This window comes from Dasypus novemcinctus, chromosome X (genome assembly GCF_030445035.2).
Source record: "Dasypus novemcinctus isolate mDasNov1 chromosome X, mDasNov1.1.hap2, whole genome shotgun sequence".
Lineage (NCBI taxonomy): Eukaryota > Metazoa > Chordata > Mammalia > Cingulata > Dasypodidae > Dasypus > Dasypus novemcinctus.
The window spans coordinates 2,694,778-2,715,428 of record NC_080704.1 but is presented as its reverse complement, the minus strand read 5'-3'; the positions used below and the strand labels follow the sequence as shown (position 1 = coordinate 2,715,428).

The window sequence follows — 20,651 nt, the reverse complement described above, 5'->3', positions numbered from 1 at the left end:
TTTTCGCTTGAAGGAAGTTTAACGTGAGCCACGCTTTCCTGTTTTCATTCCTGTGTGTTTTACCCCCACATTCTCTAACGGCTTTTATATTTACTCGTAACGGTAGTGAAGAGACAACGTCTTCCCTTGGAAGGTGAAAACTGTCCCTCTTATTTTCAAAAGTCTGTTGTGTGTGTGGGACTCAGTGGGGAAAGAGGCCATTTCAGAAATGAAACACCACGGGTTTACACACAGAAATCACGCACGACTGAACTTAAAAAGGAATGTATTGACTACACATAGAGATAAGCAGCTTCATGATTTTTTTCAGACCCTTCTTACGCTGTTCCACCAAGTTTTATGTGTGAGATGCAGAAAGGACAGCACAATAAATGACAATTTTCTTTTACATGTTCTTTCAACGATTAAAAATTATTTATGATAGCTACAGAAAAAGGGTAGATTTAACTATAGAAATGTTTAAATTCCATCTAGGTCTGTATAATATATTTATGTATATATATATGTGCACACATGTATACACACTTTATTTTTTAATGAGGTACCAGGGATTGAACCTGGCACCTCATACGTGGGAGGCAGGGGCTCAACCACCGAGTGCCATTCCCTCCCCAATGAGAGTTGGCTCTTTGTTGGTTTGTTTGTTTTTACGAGGCCCCAGAGTCTGAACCTGGGGCCTCGTACATAGATAGCAGGTGCTCAACCACTGAGCTACATCCACTCACCCGTACACACACTTTTTAACAAAAGTTAGACTCACGTTGGAACTTACATATGGAAAATAGCAGACATTGTCATTTCCAGGACACCTGTAAGAATTCAAGGAGTTGTAGGATGTACATAATGAAACAGGAAACGCAGGCTAGCTTCAAATTGCTTAAATGCGACAGAAATCCACAATCTAAGTTCTACGATTCTGAGACATTTAAAAGGACTGAAGTCCCTTTTCGAATCAGAAGAGCTTAATCAAGTACTTTCTGCTTTCACACTCATTCCTTTGGAAACCTGTCTACCAACCCATAATGGCAAGCCCATCTGAGGTTTTTATGGATTCTCTCTGACCTCTAGTTGCAAAGAATGTTCTGATATTTAAGCCAAAGTCTAAAAATTATATAAACATTTACCTTAGCGCATAAAAATATGCTCAAACCTTCTTTTCCCCCAAAATATCCCTAAAATAGAAGCAAATAACAAGCATGCTTTTTATCATGTTTCAGGATTTAAGATTTTCTACTCATGTTCTTTAAAAACGTATACAAGAAGGAAAGATTATTGTTGATTCACATAGCATCAAAGACTAAAAAGAACAGAAAAAAGCCTTAAAATACAAAAATCACTATTTCTGCTCTTTTCCAAAAAATACTGAAACCTTCAGATCTCATGGGAAAACACATCCCCAGTCCTTTTTCCTGGATGGCTTTAGCATCATTGGTTTCGCGTTCAAAAGTTCAAATGCAGCTTTATTTTCTGCAAGTAATAGTAATCTCATATGCAGACAAGCGGAAGAAGAAGGAATCCAACCCTGACGTCACTGTCGGGAAAAATTAAACTGCAGTTTCACCACCAGTGATTAAAGCTCGATGGTCCTGCTTTCACTATGCCATCTTTGAAACCTCACAAATATTCTTCCTCTCTCAGAAGCTGACAAGTTCCCTCTACCTCCACCCCCAAGCCACAGGGTCGTTTTACTGCCACTGTACTTTCCGACAAAAGGAGCGCGAGACCATTTGCAAGTAAATGTACAGTGAGGTAGTTTCAGAACCCAAAAGAGAATCTTGAGTTCTTCCGTCCAAATCGATGACCAAACCGATTGATGAAGCAATCCTTTGACCCAGTAGGTCAGGCAATCTTTCTACCGATAGATTAAAACAATCTTTCTACAGAGCAAGATGTAACTGCCTGGCTTATCTTCACAAGCATATCCCATCCTGGTGAATTTGGATTTCTATCTTAGGCAGCTCACATGTTTTAGAGAGAAGACACTTTAGGTTGATGGATTATGCCAAAAAAGGGGGGAGGGGAGACATTCCACGGCAGTGATAAAGAGGACTCTTGTCTCGATAGGGTTTTTCCCAAAATCTCCAACAGCCTCATACATTCTGCGGTTCTGTAAGACAAGATTGAAAGCAAAATGTCACCTCTGGCAATTAAAAGAACAATCTAGGGATTGTTTCCTAAGCATACATATTATTATTTTTTTTTACTGTTTGTAAACCATTTCGTAAGGTTTTTCGACATCTTACATGAATTGAGTTCGAGATATCTTTTGGGGTAAAACTTGTATTTTTGTGGAGCATACTCCTTTTCAAACCAGGTCTCACTGCTTTGAATAACTTCTCAAGTGGGTGCTAAGATTTCTGTTTTACAGGGGGGGAATGCTCAGCAGTTTTATTAGAAGACAGACATTTGTCAAATTCGTAGCCCTGTCCAGAATCCGCTGAGGGAGCAGGCCAGCCGGCTGCTGTCGACCCAAGGCTGTGACTGAGCTTGAAATTGCATGGGAGCTCAAGACTTCCTGGTATTCTACTATAGAATTACTGTGGCTCTAGCAATGGAAGACATTGTAGCACTGATGTGGAGACAGTGGCCACGGGAGTTGCTGAGGGCAAGGAGAGGGAAGAAGAGATGTGATGTGGGGGCATTTTCGGGACTTGGAGTTGTCCTAAATTATATTGCAGGGACAGATGCTGGACATTATACATCCTGTCATAACCCACTGAAAGGACTGCGGGAGAGTGTGAGCTACAATGTAAACTCTAATCCATGCTTAGTGGCAATGCTCCAAAATGTGTTCCATTGTAACAACTGTATCACACTAGTGAAGGATGTTGTTAATGTGGGAAAACGTGGGAGGTGTGGGGAGCAGGGCATATGGGAATCCCGTTTTTTGTGTGTAACATTTTACACAAATTAGATCACACAATCTAAGTATCTTTTATATATATGTATGTATGTATGTATGTATGTATTTTAAAAAACAAAGAGGGCTTCCACATCAGATAAACTGGAGGGCATTATTCACATTTTAAACCCCCTCCCCCGCTTCTAAGACCCAAGCAGGGCCAGGGTAAGGGTGAGGAAAGTGAGGCATCGCCCAAGGTGAGAAATTCCAGTGGGCACCAGAAAACCCGGAACTCCATGTAAATGATGCTTCAACGCAACGTTTTTTAAAAATCAAAACTAACCCACAAAGGTACGATGTGCAAAATGTCAAAAACTGGGATCCAAATCTACACTTGCCTCACTTGCTTTGCCCTAACCTCTGCCCAGGTTCCAATAAAACTTTATTTATGTAAACAGGCAAACAAATGACCCACAGGATGTCTTTTGTCAATTCAACTTTTCTAAAAATATAGCTTTAAGGGTTTTTAAAAAATCTTAAAAAATTTTTTTTATTAAACTGTCTTTTTTTAAAGATACATAGATCACAAAAAAAATGTTGCATAAAAAATAAGAGGTTCCCATACCCGCCCCACCCCACTCCTCCCACATCAACAACCTCCTTCATCATCGTGGCACATTCATTGTGTTTGGTGAATACATCTTGGAGCACTGCTGCAGCCATGGCTTATAGTTTACGTTGTAGTTGACACTCTCCCCCAGTCCACTCAGTGGGTTATGGCAGGAAATATATAATAAGTAAGTATTGGGGAACCCCAAGGTGAGTGCCTCGCTTGCCTCACCCAGTCCCTGAAATCAAGACTTAACAGGTGCTTACAAATCCCTGCCCAAGATCCAAGCAAAATTAGTGCTCAGTGTCACTTTAACGCCAACAGATGTTGCCAATGTGGTAAGATTGTCACAACTGCATTTCGCCCCAACCTTTCAGAGGGGAGTTGGGCAGTACCACCGAACTACCAGCAGAGGGAGCCCGTGGACAACCTTTAGGATTTTGCAACCAGACAGCTCAGTCCTGAAGAAATGAAGGGGTGGGCGGTAATACGGGAAACTCTTATGTTTCTAATGTAACATTTTTTTATGATGTATGCATCTTAAAAAAATACAATTTACAGAAATGATGGGGTGAGGGGTGGGGAGTGGATTATATGGGAACCTCATGTTTTTTATGTTTTTTTAAATGTAACTTTCTTTGTGATCTATTAACTTTAACTTAAAAAGTATAAAAAATTAAAATAAAATAAAAGAAATGAAGCTTTTGATAAAAACAATTGTAATCAAACTGCTTCCTCCCAGGACACAAAGGAGATAATCAATGGAAGCTCTGGACAAAGTTGCACCAAAAAAGTCACGGTACTCCTGCCCTTTCGCCCAGCATCTGAGCGTGAGCTCTGAATTCCACGGAAAGGTTTAAAGTTTGGTGCTTCTGGGTGGACTGGGGGAGAGTGTGAACTACAATGTAAACTATAATCCATGCGGTGCAGCAGTGCTCCAAAATGTATTCACCAAATGCAATGAATGTGCCACAATAATGAAAGAGGTTGTTGATGTGGGAGGAGTGGGGTGAGGGGGGTGAGGGTATATGGGGGCCTCTTATATTTTTTGCATGTAACATTTTAAAAAAATAAAGAGAAAAAAAATCGGTGCTTCTTTAGTTTGGGAATAAGGGCCAGAGAAATTTCATGTTCAACCCAAATCTTTTTCCTCGCATTGGAATTTTTTTAAAAAAATCATTTACCGGCAAGAATCAAAACCATTTTGGGCTAGCCAAATGCCACCCTTTTAACTTCCCATCGTAAATCCCTGCTTTAAGATGCTTGCCAGTAGAGCTCAATCTTGCAGGTTGGAAAAACGGTTAAGAAAAACAGCAAGCATGAACCTCATTTTTCAGGAACCTGTGCTTCGTTTCCTGCACGGGCCCATCGACGTTCAAGCCCCAACGTAAAATGACTTTGTTACGCAGGAAATCCATGTCAGAGTCACCCAGAAATAACATCGCAAAAGATTCCAGAAAATAAGTTTCTCGAGCCTTAGGTCCTGAAGAAAGAAAGTCGAGGGTAAAACTTGCCGTTGGAGCTGAAGCAGTTTCTCCTCCTGTTGTTGGTAAAATGCCTGACGGCTGCCCCCACCAATGCCACAACCACAACGGATACAATGGGAGACACAATCTTCGCTATCGTGTTGCCTGCAGGAGCGAAGGAAAGAGCTGAGCGAGCCACGGCTAGCGGGGAATCCAATTTCTGAAAGAACCCCACCTTTATTTTCAATACCTTACCTTCCCTTACCAATAGCCACAGACACACACACACACAAATCCAGTCCAAGAAAGCATCTTCAGCAAGGGACTGTGCTTTCACAATCCAAATACTTTCCATCCATGGAATCTTAAAACAGAGCTTTGCATCGATTAGGCACTTGATATATATGTTTTGGTCTTGTCTGATCTGATGGATTTTTGCCTTTTGAGATGGAGGAAAGTCCTCACGGAAAAGAAAGAAAGAACTGGACCTCAGCGGGCTGGGATAACACTCCCCTCAGAGCAGCTCTGTGTCTTTCAGGTGGGGTTGCCACAAAGCTTTGGTTTCCCTGCACACAGAACCAAGGAAGGGGACCTGGAAATGACAAAACCGGCACTTCCAGACAAGCTGAGGCACTGTTTTCCACCTTCACAAACGACACCTGTCACAGGTGATTCCGGGAATGAAGGTTCCATGGTGCATGGAGATTGGTACCCTGGGGCAGATAATCTGGTCTACATCTTACAACGCCGTCTCCCTTTATTTCCTGTGGGTAGCTGCTTGGCAATCTTCCCATCTTGCGTCCACGCCCTTTGCCAGGTGCCCTGGACGCATGTCCCGTCAAGAGGCAGAGCGCATTTCTGCGTCGACACAATTGGGCTGGCTGGGTACCTGCTTTTGGCCAAGAGAATCCACCACAAGTGGCCCCTTCCGAGCTCATTCTCATGACTTCTGCCCAGGTGCCACTGGACAAGCCTGAGCTAGCCTGCCAGGGATGTGAGAGGCCACGGCAAGCGGAGATGAGCTGTCTCACCTAAACCCCTAGAATATTAAGCTCCTGGCCAGATCTCCCCAGGCAGACAGACGAGGGAGTTCAGCCGAGCCCAGAAGAATTCCCTGATTGGTTTTAGCCCAAATGACTGATGCACATGATTGTGTTCATTGTAAGTGGTGGGTGTTTTAAACCACTAAGTTTTTGCAGTGTTTTGTTATGCAGCATAGCTAACTGATACATCTCTTTCCTTTCTACCATCCCAAACAAATCAAGCATGCCCTATCAATTCTAACTACAAAACGGCCCTCAACGCTGTTCTTTTCTCTCCATGCCCTCTGCCTGTGCATGTTCTGGAGAGCTGAGCTGCCCTCAAAGTTGGTATCTCCCTGACTTGTAGCTGCCCCTTCTTATATATTCTTCACAAACACATAAATGTTTGTGCATGCTTTTCTTTTTTTTTTTAAAGATTTATTTTTATTTATTTCTCTCCCCTTCCCCCATCCCGCCCCAGTTGTCTGCTCTCTGTGTCCATTCGCTGTGGGTTCTTCTGTGTCCACTTGCATTCTTGTCAGGTGGCACCAGGAAACTGCATCTCTTTTTGTTGCATCATCTTGTTGTGTCAGCTCTCCGTGTGTGCGATACCACTCTTGGGTGGGCTGCCCTTTTTTCACGCTGGGAGGCTCTCCTTATGGGGCGCACTCCTTGCGCGTGGGGCTCCCCTATGCGGGGGACACCCCTGCGTGGCAGGACACTCCTTGAGCGCATCAGCACTGCGCATGGGCCAGCTCCACACGGGTCAAGGAGGCCCCGGGTTTGAACCGCGGACCTCCCATGTGGTAGACGGACGCCCTAACCACTGGGCCAAGTCCGCTTCCCTGTGAATGCTTTTCCATCCAGCTTGTGCACAAGTTCCCTTTCCCCTTGGGAAATCTCACAACCTGACTCCTTCCACCCATCCTTAGGCTGTGACTTAGATAGCGTTGCCTCCAAGAAGCCTCACCTCCCTTCTCCCCTGTCCAGAATTCACCCATTCCACAGAGCCATGGGGCCCCCTAGGTTCCCCCAAAACTCTTTTCTCACTTTCATTGCTTGCTTATTAGTCTTGTCCTCCACCCCTTCTGCCCTTCCCCATATCCTCAAGAGAAGCAAATCATGGCTGGAAAGTCCTAAAAATTCTCTAGTATCCAATAAGCAGGAATACAGATTCCTTGCCTGTGGATTGGAGCTGAAGGGTTCGAAAGCACCTCCAATAATTCTCATCTCCCTCATGATTGTTAACTCACAAAAATCCTGTGGGGCTGGCAGTGCAGGTTGATTTTCACCCCCAATTTAAACTATTCGGTGTCGGGGACAACAATTAAGAGACTGAGATCCCTTCTCCTACAACCCACCACACCAAGTCAGCCTTCTGGTTTCCTTTCTTTCGTGAGTGCGTTTTTGAAGCTTCTCGGGGGCAGAAAGTCCACAAATCCCTTCCCTCTGTCTTTTTTGGGTTCCAGTGGCAGAACGTCCACAAATTTCTTCCCTCTGTCTTTTACGGGTTCCAGTCGCAGAATGTTGGAAACTGAGGCACACTGGCCTCACAAGGAGAGGCGTGCTGTCTCCATGGCTACGCTTGCACCCCAAGGAAAGCGGTAATTAAGGAAGCTGTTAAAGGCCGAAAGAAAAGAGGAGCCGAAAGAAAAGAGGAGCACCTACCTTTTGTAGTAAATAGAACACTTAGACTTTGTACCTTGAGATAAGATTTTTTGAGTTCCTCAGAGTTCCTTAGTAATGCTAATAGTTAACTGCAAGTTGCTGCTTCTTGTTACCTAGGCTGTAGGCTCTGTGTTGCTCGTTGCTATCAGGTAGACTGGGGTATATAGAGAGCCCCTTGTAGATAATAAAGTTGTCTGAGCAGTCTCTATTCACAGACCCCCTGATCCCAGCGCACGCACTCTCTCTCTCTCTCTCCAGAGCACGCTCTCTCTCTCCAGTGTGCTCTCTCTCTCTCCAGTGCGCTCTCTCTCCAGTGCTTGCTTTCTCTCTCTGTCTCTCTCCAGCACTCTCTCTCTCTCTCCCCAGCGTGTTCTCTCTCTCTCTCTCTCCAGCATGTTCTCTCTCTCACTCTCTCTCCAGCACGCTCTCTCTCTCTCTCCAGCGCTTTCTCTCTCTCTCTCTCTCTCTCTCTCTCTCTCTCTCCCCCCCCCCCCCCCCCCAGCGCGCTCTCTCTCTCTCTCTCTCCTTTTTCTCCTTCTTTCATTCCCAGTACCCTTTGGGTCCAACTCTCCAACAGCAGAATGTCCACAAATTCCTTCCCTTTCTCTTTTTTGGGGCCCAAATGGTAGAATATCTATTTATTCCAGCCCTCTGTCTTTTGGGGCGTTCACGTTAGATTTCATTCAAAACCCTGCTCTAAAAGCTAACAGTCCTCTTCTAACCCGAAAAGAAATCCTCACCTCTCTCTTTCTCTCTGACCATCTCAGGAATTAGTCCCATCTCAAAGAAAAACCATTTCTTTCCAGAAACCTTTTAGCCACACCTCAAAACCCCACACGCTCTGTCAAAGTCACCAGGGCCTCTGCCGGCCCTTCCGACAGGGCTTTTTACAAGAGCGAGAGCTTGTTAAATTCCAGGCCGCACCCCCCTCCCACCCCCCCGAGTCTAAGTCGTACCTTGAGGGTTGCCGTAAGTTGAATGTCCACCTCCACCTGTAGGGAAAAAGGCCACATTCAGTTGTTTCTTTCACTGAGTTTGTCGAGTGCCCTCTACTGCCAGGCATGGTTCAAGATGCTGCCACGACGACGGAAACAGCAGGCACAGCTCCCTGTCCTCGAAAGCTTATGTTCCAGCGTGGCAGATCGACAAGAAACGGGGGAAATGATATGAACACGGCATCTGATGGGAAGCCAAAAAAGGGTGACGGCCTCGCAGCTTTCATTGGAATGGCACACGCAGGCACACACACGCCAGCACCTGCGAGCCAGCCGGGACTCGAAAAATTACAGCCGCGTGACATGCAAAATATCTTCCCGTGGCATCGACGGGAATGAGTGACAAACGAATGACGAGGACACGTTATCAGTCACCCAGGTGATTAGTGGGTTAAATGACAGGACAATGAGGCAAGCTTGAAGCAGGGTCCTGAAGGAATATTAGTTGCCGTGGCAGGAGGATTCTCCTCCCACGTCTTTTAAAAAATAATTCCTTTACCGTAAGTACCTCCATAGCCAGAATTGGGTCTATACCTCCCTCGTCCTCCTGCAGGATTAAAAAAAAAAAGACCTCGTAAAGTAGAAGATAGCACTCAGAAAGTCTGGATGTAGCAAAAGCCAGCGCAACGGGAAAACAAGGCACCTTTGAAAGCTGTGGAGATTTCAACTTATTTCCCGTGCAAGGAAAAGGGTTCATTGAAGACATGTTTTATTCTGAGCGCTAATGTTTGAGCACACGCTCTAAAATATGGTATCGTAAGAACATCTACAAACCCAAGGAAATAGAATCCGCAGCCCAGAAGAGCGAGAGTTTTACCAGACGTTTCAAAAGGAAACCGCAGCAAAGTCTGGTAGGAAAAGAATACAAACAGAATCACAGAATACACATTGTAACCACAGCTGATACAAAATAAAAGAGCTTTCTGTGCTTTCCTCTTACACCCTGATAGCAACTTTTTGTTTGCGTTTTAGGAGGTACCGGGATTGAGCCCAGGACCTCGGAACTGGGAAGCAGGTACTCAACCACTGAGCCACATCTACTCCCCAGTGAGAGTTGTTTTTCTGTTCTGTTTGTTTTTAGGAGATACTGGGGATCAAACCTGGCACCTTGTACATGGGAAGCAGGTGATCAACCGCTGAGCTACATCCGTTCCCCTTGCTAGCAATTTCTAAAGAAAGACGTGGGGTTTTTAAAAATGCTTAGTGCTGTCTCCGTGGACACACAGATGGATAAATACAATATACTCCATCTGTGCAACGGAACAGTATTCAATCGCAGGAAGAAATGAAGTTCTGACACAGGATACAGTGCGAATGGACCCTGAACACATCGTGTTGACTGAAATGCGCCAAAAGACTGCCCATTATATAACTCCATTTATGTGAAATCCCCAGAATAGGCAAATCCACAGAGAAACAGAGGAGATGAGTGATTGCCAGGGGTTTAGAATGAGGAGTGATCACTGAACGGCACAGAATTTCTATTTAGAGTGACTAAAATGTTTAATAACAGAAGATGGCGGTGGCAGCACAACACCGTAAAAGCAATTCATGCCACGGGATTGCTTAAAAATGATTAACGTGGCTTATTTTACGCTATATGTATGTTTCACAATCAAAAAAAAAATACTTGGTGCGAATCTGGAAGCTCAATAGTTTACACGGGCGTTATTTAAATATTGACGACTTATTTAAGCAACGGCCTCTTTGACGTCCCTGGTGGCTATCTGAGAAAACCTGGCCATTCAAAACCATCCTTGTAAAAGACTGGTGAAGTTTTTTCTCCACAGTGTCAGTTTGTTCTGTTAAACCTCAGGAGAAAGGACAAGTTTAGGGAAACCTTGGCTGGCCGAGGTCAGCCCTGACCCCTGGAATCTCCACGTGACCGCGGGTCTTTGCCAAACGTGTTTTACCACCTGCAGGGGAGAAGCTAATCCTGCAGTGACTCAGGCAGCGTCTTCAGGCAACCTCCCTGTGCCAGACTGAGGGCTAATTCTGAAAGCCAGAGGGTGGAGGTCTGCACAGGGGGTCTTTTCAACAGCCAGATATGGAAATGAACACGGTACCCCCAAACCTGGACCCTGGGCAGGAGGCAGATGCTGTGTGAACTCGGCAGGGGCTCCCCAAGTGGGCACAATTGTGTTTGCAGCTGTTTTGCTTTAGGGTTAAAAAGCATCCAATTTGGTGAGATTCAATCCACCTGGGGAGTCAGCGACAGTACCCCCAAAAATGGCATGGGGTGATCAGGTCCCGGGAAAGCTCAAGAAACACCCAGAGCTGCCGAGAGAACTGCTGTGGGCATCATTTCCTTCTCCCTGAGTCACACGATGCAGAGCAAATCACGCCCTGTACAGCGTCATCGCAGTGGAATTTTAGGAGAACAGCTCGCCCAAACCAGAGACGTTCCCGCGTGGCTCCGATGTGGGGCGTTTGGCCCTCAGCTCCAGGAGGCTTTTTATAAAGATATACTATTAGACACGCTTTTCCCTCAAAGTCTCGGAAGGAAGACTACTCCTGCGGGAGCATCGCGTGATCACTTTGAGATGGTCACCCACTGCCCTTCGCCCTACCCCAACCGTTTCCTCAGCCTGATGATTTTTGGGGGTGGCCGCTCCGTTTGCTGCTGTCTATGTGAAGGTATGTGCACAACCAAAAAGCTGGCCATGAAGCGGAGCAGACACCGGGACACCTGCAGAAGCCCCTCCGGTGACGACCTCCCCAGGTAGAAGTCCCCGGTGCCCTCGATGTGCTCTAGCCCCCTGCCCACCCACCCCCACCCCCAAGGTGTGGATGTACCTTGCGAGTTTCCATCGGCATCGTAACTGGGGTGGTAGCCGCCACCTCCTGTGGGAGAGAGAGAGCGGAGCTGAGGGACGTTGGGGGACGGGGTTTCCAGCAGCCCAATCTGGGATGTCACAAAAGCCATTTTTACCAGTCACCCCAAAGAGAGCCCCAAAGGGTGGCAGAGAGCAGGGGTCACGAGGGGGTGTCCCAGGGTGGCCCCGCCAACAGTTACGTCTTCCTAGTAGGAAAGCTCGCTCCAAAACTGAGCTCTACCAAAAGGCTCTTTGCTTCCCAAAGCATTCACTGGCCCTTGGGAAGTCAACACAGGGATGTCCTCACCCTTCAGAGAAGGTTAACTGGGACCAGAGGGGAAACACGTCCCACCAGGACGGCTACGCAGGCTGTCCCATCCTAAATGTCCTCAGCGTCATTTTTATCCCTCAAGGACTAATTACTTTTTCTCTGATTATTATAATAACCTTTAGGACAAATCTATTTATGTATTGCCTTTAAGTATCACTGGGGATGGGAAGCAAACAGCTTTTTCCAGACCATGAATACTGACTTTTTTTCAAGGTATTCTGGACAAGTTCTTTAGCTCTTCGAAAACCTCAGAACTAAACTAGAAACCTCACGTACTTGATAGGAAGCACTCTGATGTTACATTCTTGAGTCAACATTATAAGCTCCTCTGAATCATAACGTCTGTGGTGTCATTTGTATGTGAAATATTCTTTGTAGGTATTCATGTTCCAGTGACGGAGAAAGCTTTATATTAAAAGTTAAATATATGCGTATGTATATAGCTGGGAGAGACTTGATAGAGAGATAGGAAGATGATAGTTGATATAGATGATAGATGTTGAATTGATGATATAGATGATCGATAGATGATTACTAATCATAGAGAGGTGGTAGATATATAGATATAAATATACATGTAGATGTAGGTTTAGGTCTATGTGTAGATAAATAGATGGATGATAGATGATATAGATGGATAAATAGAGTATAGATGATAGATAAGATGAGAGAGATAGATACATATAGATTGCAGAATAGATGATAGATGATTAATAAATATAGAGGTAGTAGATACATAGATATAGATGGATATGGATGGATAGATGGATGATGGATAGATGATATAGATGGATAAATAGATGATGGAGATAGATGAATAGATGACATATAAATGACATATAAATGGATGGATAGACTAATTGATGGATGATAGATGAGATAGATAAATAGATGGATATAGATGATATAGACAGATGGCAGATGAGAGAGAGATGATAGATGATGGATGTATTGGTAGATGATAGATGATAGGTGATGGATAGCTTGATGGATAGATTATAGATAGATGATAGACAGATGGATAGATAGATAGATGAGAGATGATTGATAGATGATAGATAGATGAATAGATACAGATGATAGATAGATTTACAGGTATATACACATGCATATACATGTGTTTACGTACAAATGACCACAAATTTTCAAACAGACTCTTAAGCTCTGCCTGTTTATCATTCTCCATCAACTTCACAAACCATGTGAAGTCCATGCATAACCCCAAACCCCACCGACACGGCACCCAAGCCTTCCGCGTCCTTTTCACATCACCACGCCCACCCACTTCTCATCAGCTTTGTGCCTGAGTTCCCACCCCATGAAATGAAACTCCTCAGACAACCCTCTCTCCGCAAATCGACACAACCCCGGGGAAAGTCAGAACGTACCGGCTGGGGGCCTGGGTCTGGGCGGGTAGCCTCCGCCGTGGTGGTCTATGTTGTTCCCGTAACCTGTGGGCGAGAGCACACGGCAGTTCCTGAAAGGTTCTCTTAAAAAGCCACCTGAAACCAAGAGCCCAGGAAGGATGCTTGGGCTCCAGCCCTCTCACGTGCTTCTCAGGGGGGAATCGATTCAAGTCTACGTAGAAGGAAGGAACTCAAGAGTCAGAGAGGAGTTCTGAGTGCTCACAAGGTTTCTACACAGAGGTGTGTTTAAACCGTCAGACTCAGATTTAGACGCGCCCTTAACTGTCACGGGGGGCAGCCTGCCTGGCCCCTGCCTCCGGGACAGGGACGACCCCGCTACATCCCTGAGAAAGCCGCAGCTGCTGTTCTCTCCCTGCCCCGGAGCTTCTAAACAGCTCAAGCAAAGGAATTCTTGCGGGAAGCGGCGCCTTCCCAGAGCTGGCTGGCATCGCCAGGTCTTTCCGCCTCGCCTTCTCTATCATGAATTACAAGGAGAAATCATCCAAGTGGAGCTACAGTCTGAGGAGCGCAGACCCCAAGTCCCCGCTGACGGAAGTAGAATCTGGTGACCCGCTGCCCGTCGGGGCTGCACACCGTTCAGAACTTCCTGCACAACTTGCTGACGTCATGAGTTTTGTCTTTTCCAAAGAGGAGCAACTTTAATGCGAAGCAGCCTGCCGAGTGAGGTGTGGGGTCTAGACATCATACTTTAAAAAGTTATTCTACCAGGTAGTGGACTTGGCCCAATGGATAGAGCGTCCATCTACCACATGGGAGGTCCAAGGTTCAAACCCCGGGCCCCCTTGACCCATGTGGAGCTGGCCCACGCGCAGTGCTGATGCGCGCAAGGAGTACCCTGCCACGCAGGGGTGTCCCCCGCGTAGGGGAGCCCCACGCGCAAGGAGTGCGCCCCGTAAGGAGAGCCTCCCAGCACGAAAGAAAGTGCAGCCTGCCCAGGAATGGTGCCACACACACGGAGAGCTGACACAACAAGATGACGCAACAAAAAGAAACACAGATTCCCGTGCCACTCACAACAGAAGTGGACAAAGACGATGCAGCAAATAGACGCAGAGAACAGACAACTGGGGTGGGGGGAAAGGGGAGAGAAATAAATAAATAAATACATAAATCTTTAAAAAATAAAAGAGAGACACAGATTCCCAATGCCACTGATAAGGATAGAAGCGGACACAGAAGAACACGCAGTGAATGGACGCAGAGAGCAGACAACTGGGGGAAGGGGCGGGGAAGGGGAGAGAAATAAATAAAAACTAAATCTTAAGGAAAAAAAAAAAAGGAGTTTCCTGAAACGAATTTGAGCAGGGAATGCCCTCAGTGAGTAAAAACGGGCAGGAGATCATGTATTACGGGTTGAACTGTGCTCCCCCAAAAAGCCATGATCGAGCTCTATCTCCCAGTTCTGTGAATGGGATCTTATTGGGAAATGGAGTCTAAGAAGATGTGATTGATTAAGATGAGGATCCTACAGGGCTCGTGCCCTCCCACGAGAGGGAATTTGGGTGCCAAGACAGACGGAGAGAAGCGGCCACCACAGGCCAAGGCCCACGCGGTCAGCCTGGCTTTGAGCATGCGGCTCCACAACCAGGACGCGAGCACGTTGGTTCCCTGGCGAACGAGACGCCGCAAACGCAGAGCGTGGGGGGCTAGGAGGGTCCCTGGGGACGCGAGCCCGTGGGACTTGGGCTGTGCACTTGGCAGGGGGACGGCGCCGTCACTGCACCCAGCCGTGAGCCTCCCCGGGCTCACCACGGCTCTCGCCACCCACCTTCGCAGAACCTGCCTGGGTAAAAAGGTACGTGGTGGGCAGAAGACGCGTTCCCCGCCAGGTACAGCTTTCATTCCAATTCGAAAGGGAAAACTCTAAGGAAGAGGGCGCCCCTGCCTCAGGGAGAGGGAAACTGTGATGGGGAAAGGACGTGGAGATGGGGAGGGCAGGGGCTGGGGGTGGGCAGGGGCTGTGGTTTAGAATTGGGAGGTGGGTCCTGGGGATTGAGAGACATGAGCCCAGGTTTGCAGTGGTGGGGAGGGGGCCGTGGTGGGGAGGGCACTCTATTAGAGAGAAGCCCCTCTTCTGCGGCTCTCCCAGGGCAGCGGGTGTCCCACCCTGACCGTGTCCCACGTGGCCGTCACCAGGTTTCGTCACCTGCCCGCAGCCCAGCCCCTGCGGCCTCGGGACTGGACGCGGAGGCCGGCGCCCCGCAGCCCCTTTGGCATCGCCGTCCCCTGCATGGGCTCCCCACGCAGAGCGGTTCCTGAGGCCTCATCTCTTGGGGCGTCTTGAAAGGCACAAGAAGGGACAAGACGGCCAAATCTAACAGGGAAATACTGTTATAGGGCATGGCAAGATGGCCCCACGAGGTCCTTGAGGTAGAAGTCAGAAATTGTCAGACCATGAGGTGCAGCGATGCCCAGAGATGTACTAACCAAATGCAATGGATGTGTCATGATGATGGGGGAGAGTGTTGCTGTGGGGGAAGTGGTGGGGTGGGGGCGGTGTGGTTAAATGGGACCTCATATTTTTTTAATGTAATATTTTTTAAAAATGAATAAAAAAATAAAAAAAAAAGAAATTGTCAGAGATCCAAACGTAAACCCGAGAAATAAACAACAAAGGAGCTTACTAGGTAACAACTGCAATGCTTTCGACATCAGCAGAGGAAAAAATTCACAATAATAGTGACAGTAATAACGGTCATTCACCGTCAGGGTAATCGCCCGGTGCTGGCTTGTAGCAGGAGTTGACTCGTTGAGAAACAGCCCGCGTGTATTTAAAAAATAAATAAATGCCTGGTATTTCACGACGAGGGTAGACTATGAAGCAAGGAACCGTCAGGGGGCTCCCAACGCTTTCAAAAGGAATCCTGATTTTCAATACTCTTACCTCCACTGTTGTCGAAATTTCCAGGCAGCGGACGAGAGGGCGGCTTCGGTCTTGGGTAAATATCTGTTGGAAAACGACACGGCGGGTTTAGGAAAACCGACAGTTTTCAGATACGAGCCCTGTGTAGAGTGAGAATCCTGGACACCAAACACATCCCAGTGCAGGTGCATTCACCGTTCACAGCTTTGGCAGAGACTCGCTGTTGCATTCAAAATCAGTTAGCGGACAATTTTAGGAAAGCTCCAAAGCCTCAAGTTTAAACAAGCCCTTTCATCTTTCCTTCTAAAAGCCGCTCATCTGCTTCTCCAAATGCACCCATCTCTGAAACCTCCGTGGCAGATGCTCTCTTGCTGAAGTGATTAGAAGCGACAGAGTTGTTTCTAAAAAAGTTGGTCAATATTCAGACTCAAAGATCTCACAGCCCGAGAGCGAGCTCTGCTTTCCAACCTGCTTTGACACTTCACCGCATCGGAAATCTCAAGTTTTGTCCCCACGCACTTCCGTGGCTTCCAGCTCGCCACAATCTTCCTGCCCCAGGACCTCGGCACGTGACAATTTCTGCTGGGATCGCCCTCCCACGGCCTGTGGGTCCCTCTATGAAGATTTAACGAAACTGTTTGTCACCTGGCAAAGTGTCATCTCGCCCTCACGTCTAGACTTGAGTGTCCTTTGAACCTACGTCCACAGTTCTAATTAAAGAAAGATCAACAATCATTAAATAACCCGCACAAGCTCCTTTAGCCCCACGAGGCTGGAAAATGAGTGTTTTCTGCGCCACTTCCTATACCGAGAACCTGGAAACTGCTCCTGAGCATTGGATTAGGGAGAAAATGACTTTAATTTGGGGGCAAATGCCAGAAGTACATTCTCCAAGTCCATCAGGGCTTCTTCATGAGGAAACTGGAGTCAGCGCTGAGCACGTTTCTGTACAATAGCTTCTCTGAGATGCATTGTCAAAGGGGCGTCACCAAATGCTAGACCTCAAAAGGCAGAGTTTTACAAGAATCACAAGGGTTTCCCACATCAGCCTCACCAGCTCTTCCGTGGTTCTGAATTTTACTCCCAGCTTCACGGAGATCATTCAAATAAACAGGAGGAAATCCAAGGGGCAAATTGGTAGAAATGCGCGCTCACGTCCTCTGAGGTGAAAGGAGACTTTCGTGGAACGGAATTTGAGCCTCTCCTGCTGCTTTCAAAAGCGCTTGGAGTTGGCTGCAGCATCAGGCAGCTTTTTGTTTTTGTTTTGAGTTACCAGGGGCCGGGAATTGGACCTGGGATCATTGACTATGGGGTGCAGTGATGCTCAGAGATGAACTTACCAGGTGCAATGGATGTGTCATGATGATGGGAGAGAGTGTTGCTGTGGGGGGAGTGGGGGGCGGGGGCGGTGGGGTTGAATGGGACCTCATTTTTTTTAATGTAATTTAAAAAATAATCATAAATAAATATTTTTTTTAAAAAGCGCTTGGACTTACTGGTATTCTACTACAGAACCATTGTGACTAGTAATGGAAGAAACTGTAGCACTGATGTGGAGACAGTGGCCATGGGAGCTGCTGAGGGCAGGGAGAGGGAAGAAGAGATGTGATGTGGGGTATTTTCAGGACTTGGAGGTGTCCTGAATGATATTGCAGGGACAGATGCTGGACATTCTATATCCTGCCATAACCCACTGAATGGACAGGGGGAGAGGATAAATTACAATGTAAACTCTAATCCATGTGGAGCAGCAGTGCTCCGAAATGTATTCACCAAATGCAATGAATGTGCCACGATGATGATGAAAGAGGTTGTTGATGTGGGAGGAGTGAGGTGAGGGAGGTGGAGGGTATATGGGGACCTTTTATATTTTTTAAGTAAACTACAATGTATCTATAATCCATGTGGTACAGCAGTGCTCCAAAATGTATTCACCAAATGTAATGGATGTGCCACAGTGATGGAAGAAGATGTTGATGTGGGAGGAGTGGGGTGAGGGGGTGGGGGATATATGGGAACCTCATATTTTTTAATGTAACATTTTTGTGATCTATGTATCTTCAAAAAAATACAATAAAAATGATGGGGGTGGGGGAGTCAGGAGTGGGGTATGTGGGAACCTCTTACGTTTTTTAATGTAACATTTAATGTGATCTATGTATCTTTAAAAAAAATACAATTACTGTCCTGCCATGGCCCACTGGGTGGACTGGGGAGAGTGTAAACTATAACGTGGACCATTGACCATGAGGTGCAGCGGTGCTCGGAGATGTATTCACCAAGTGCAATGAATGTCTCATGATGATGGAGGAGGTTGTGGTTATGGGGGGAGGAGTGGGGTGAGGGGGGCGGGGGGTATATGGGGATCTCATATTTTTTGAATGTAACATTAAAAAAATAGACAAAAATAAATAAATAATTTTTTAAAAAAATACAATTGAAAATAAATAAATTTTTTTTTAAAGGAGGGTTTTGTCTCCCAGCTGCCGCATCAGGGAGAGGCACAATGAGCCCCGAAATGTTTTGCAGAAGCAAGTGCTGGCTTGAGCGCAAAGCCAGGAGTTTCCAGGGAATTGCCAAGAGCTTCAACCACGTGCTGCCAGCCAGGCCAGGGCCGAGAAATGCAAGTCAGAGGGGAAACAGGAGAAAGGAGCGCCCACCAAGCTGGTGCAGGAGCTATTTCTAGGGGCAGGGGTCTAGGGGCAGGGGGATCTCATGGCCCTTGATAGAGGCTTCCCTGGTGCACTGCGTTTTGTCAATTCACCGGCCCTCTAGCGAGTCGCAGAAGGAGACTCGGGGGAAGAGAATCCGCACTCGCCTAAAGCATTCCACCTGCCAGCCCTTCCTCAAAGGGCTTGACCACTGCCAGCGCTGGGGGCAGCGGAATGTTCCAGCACATCCCAGGGCCGTCGACCCCCTCGCCACCGCTTTCAGGAGCCCCCCCTTCCTTCCCAAGACCCCAGGCGAGCGTGAGGCTGAAGGAGCAGCTCTGCTCCTCCTCAGCAGTGTGCAGAATTCAGTTTATTTTCTGCCTTCCTTCATGCGAGGCATTGGCTTAGTCTCTATGTCAGACTCCGGAGTCACACGTTAAATATAAAGAAATAACGCGGTGCTCTGGCTTTAAAGACGTCCTGAGCTGGGTTTAAAATAGCCACACTGATGAAAGGGGTTGTTGATGTGGGAGGAGTGGGGGAGTGGGGATGGGGTATGTGGGGGCCTCTTCTATTTTCTAATGTAACTTTTTTGTATGATGTATGTATCTTCAAAAAAATACCAGTTTACAAAAATGATGGGGGTAGGGGAGGGAGGTATATGGGAATCTCTTATGTTTTTTAATGTAACATTCTTTGTGATCTATTAACGTTAATAAAAAGTGTAAAATAAATGAACAAAAAATAAAGAAAATAAGACAATCCTAGAAAGAAAGAAAAAAAGTTTCCATTCAGGGAGTTAGCTTCCTATTTTACAATACTATAGGGAATTCTGTCCAATATTGATAGTGAATACTCATGAAGCTAGAATTCTACAACGATGGACATGGTATAAACATCGACCTTCATTCCATGGTAGTTTATAGATACTTTGGATTTTACAATATTTTGTAACCTGTAGGTAACTTCTTTAACCTGCAACAAATGTATACTTTTCATAAATCTTCCACGATTTTGAAAAAGTGGCAATAATAAAATCATTAGATGCAGCATTATATTTATCCCAATTAGATAAAATGTATTATGTCTACCTTTCACACATTCCATATACTCATTTAGTTTTTGTTTCTGTGTTTCCAAAAGCTATGAATGAAAGTAGGTTTAAGGTTAAAAAAAATTTAAAAATTTAAAAAAAACAAATGAAATAGCATGGAAACATGCAGTGGAATACCATTGAGCTGGAAGAAGAAACAAAGTCGCAATGCAGAGGACAAAGCAGATGAAGGACTATGTTGAGTGAAACAAGGCAGACACCAAAGCACGAACCTTGGGTGGTCTCAGTAATACGAACTAAAATGGAGAGTAAACTCACAGAGGTACACTCAGCACAGTTATCTAGGAGGTAGAATGTGGGTCGAGCATGGGAGCTTTCAACATATATAGAATATTTCATAAGGTACATTGTAACTATGCAGCAATTATAGAGTTGGTGGTAACATTACAATGCATACAGCTAACACTGTTGCTTTATAAACAAGATTGTGGCTGAGAGGGGTAGTCTGTAGACCTAAACGTCCATTGAAAGGAAGCTAGAGAATAACCTTGGGAATGTGTTACATGGTGATTTCAGTGGTGGATGAAGATTATAAATATAAGGAAGTTCTTTTACAAAGTGTTATGTGTACGGTGATACACAGGGAAATCACAACCAATGCAGCTTATGGACAATAGTTAAAACAATAATATTGTAATACTTTGCAGCAATGGCAAGATTTTTTTTCAAGATTAAGGGACAACAATGGGGAGAAAAGGGTATGGGAAATTCCCTTTGGGAATAATGAAAATGTTTTAAATTGACTGAGGTGATGACAGAACAACTCTGTGATGAAAATGAGAGCCACTGAGTGCTCGCTTTGAAAGGACTGTACAAGGCATGGGGCTGTGTAACACAGAAAATCGA

General features: G+C 46.0%; 1 protein-coding gene across 8 annotated transcripts in view; it reads right to left on the bottom strand.

The window, feature by feature from the left end:
* Nucleotides 1-248: 248 nt before the first annotated feature.
* Nucleotides 249-20,651, bottom strand: part of LOC101431730 (Xg glycoprotein (Xg blood group)) — a 57,907-nt gene continuing 37,504 nt past the window's right edge. For 3 of the 8 annotated variants that reach the window (XM_058291320.2, XM_023583443.3, XM_058291319.1), the window contains exons 5-11: nt 16,062-16,124; nt 13,139-13,201; nt 11,400-11,447; nt 9,103-9,150; nt 8,565-8,600; nt 4,967-5,138; nt 249-2,107 (exon numbers count right to left, since the gene is read on the bottom strand). In XM_058291320.2, the coding sequence (XP_058147303.1) occupies nt 1,969-2,107; nt 4,967-5,138; nt 8,565-8,600; nt 9,103-9,150; nt 11,400-11,447; nt 13,139-13,201; nt 16,062-16,124 (569 nt within the window). In that variant the 3' untranslated portion in view covers nt 249-1,968. The remainder of the gene's footprint in view (nt 2,108-4,966; nt 5,139-8,564; nt 8,601-9,102; nt 9,151-11,399; nt 11,448-13,138; nt 13,202-16,061; nt 16,125-20,651) is intronic. The other 5 variants (XM_023583445.3, XM_004449141.5, XM_004449140.5 and 2 more) reach the window with 5 other exon arrangements.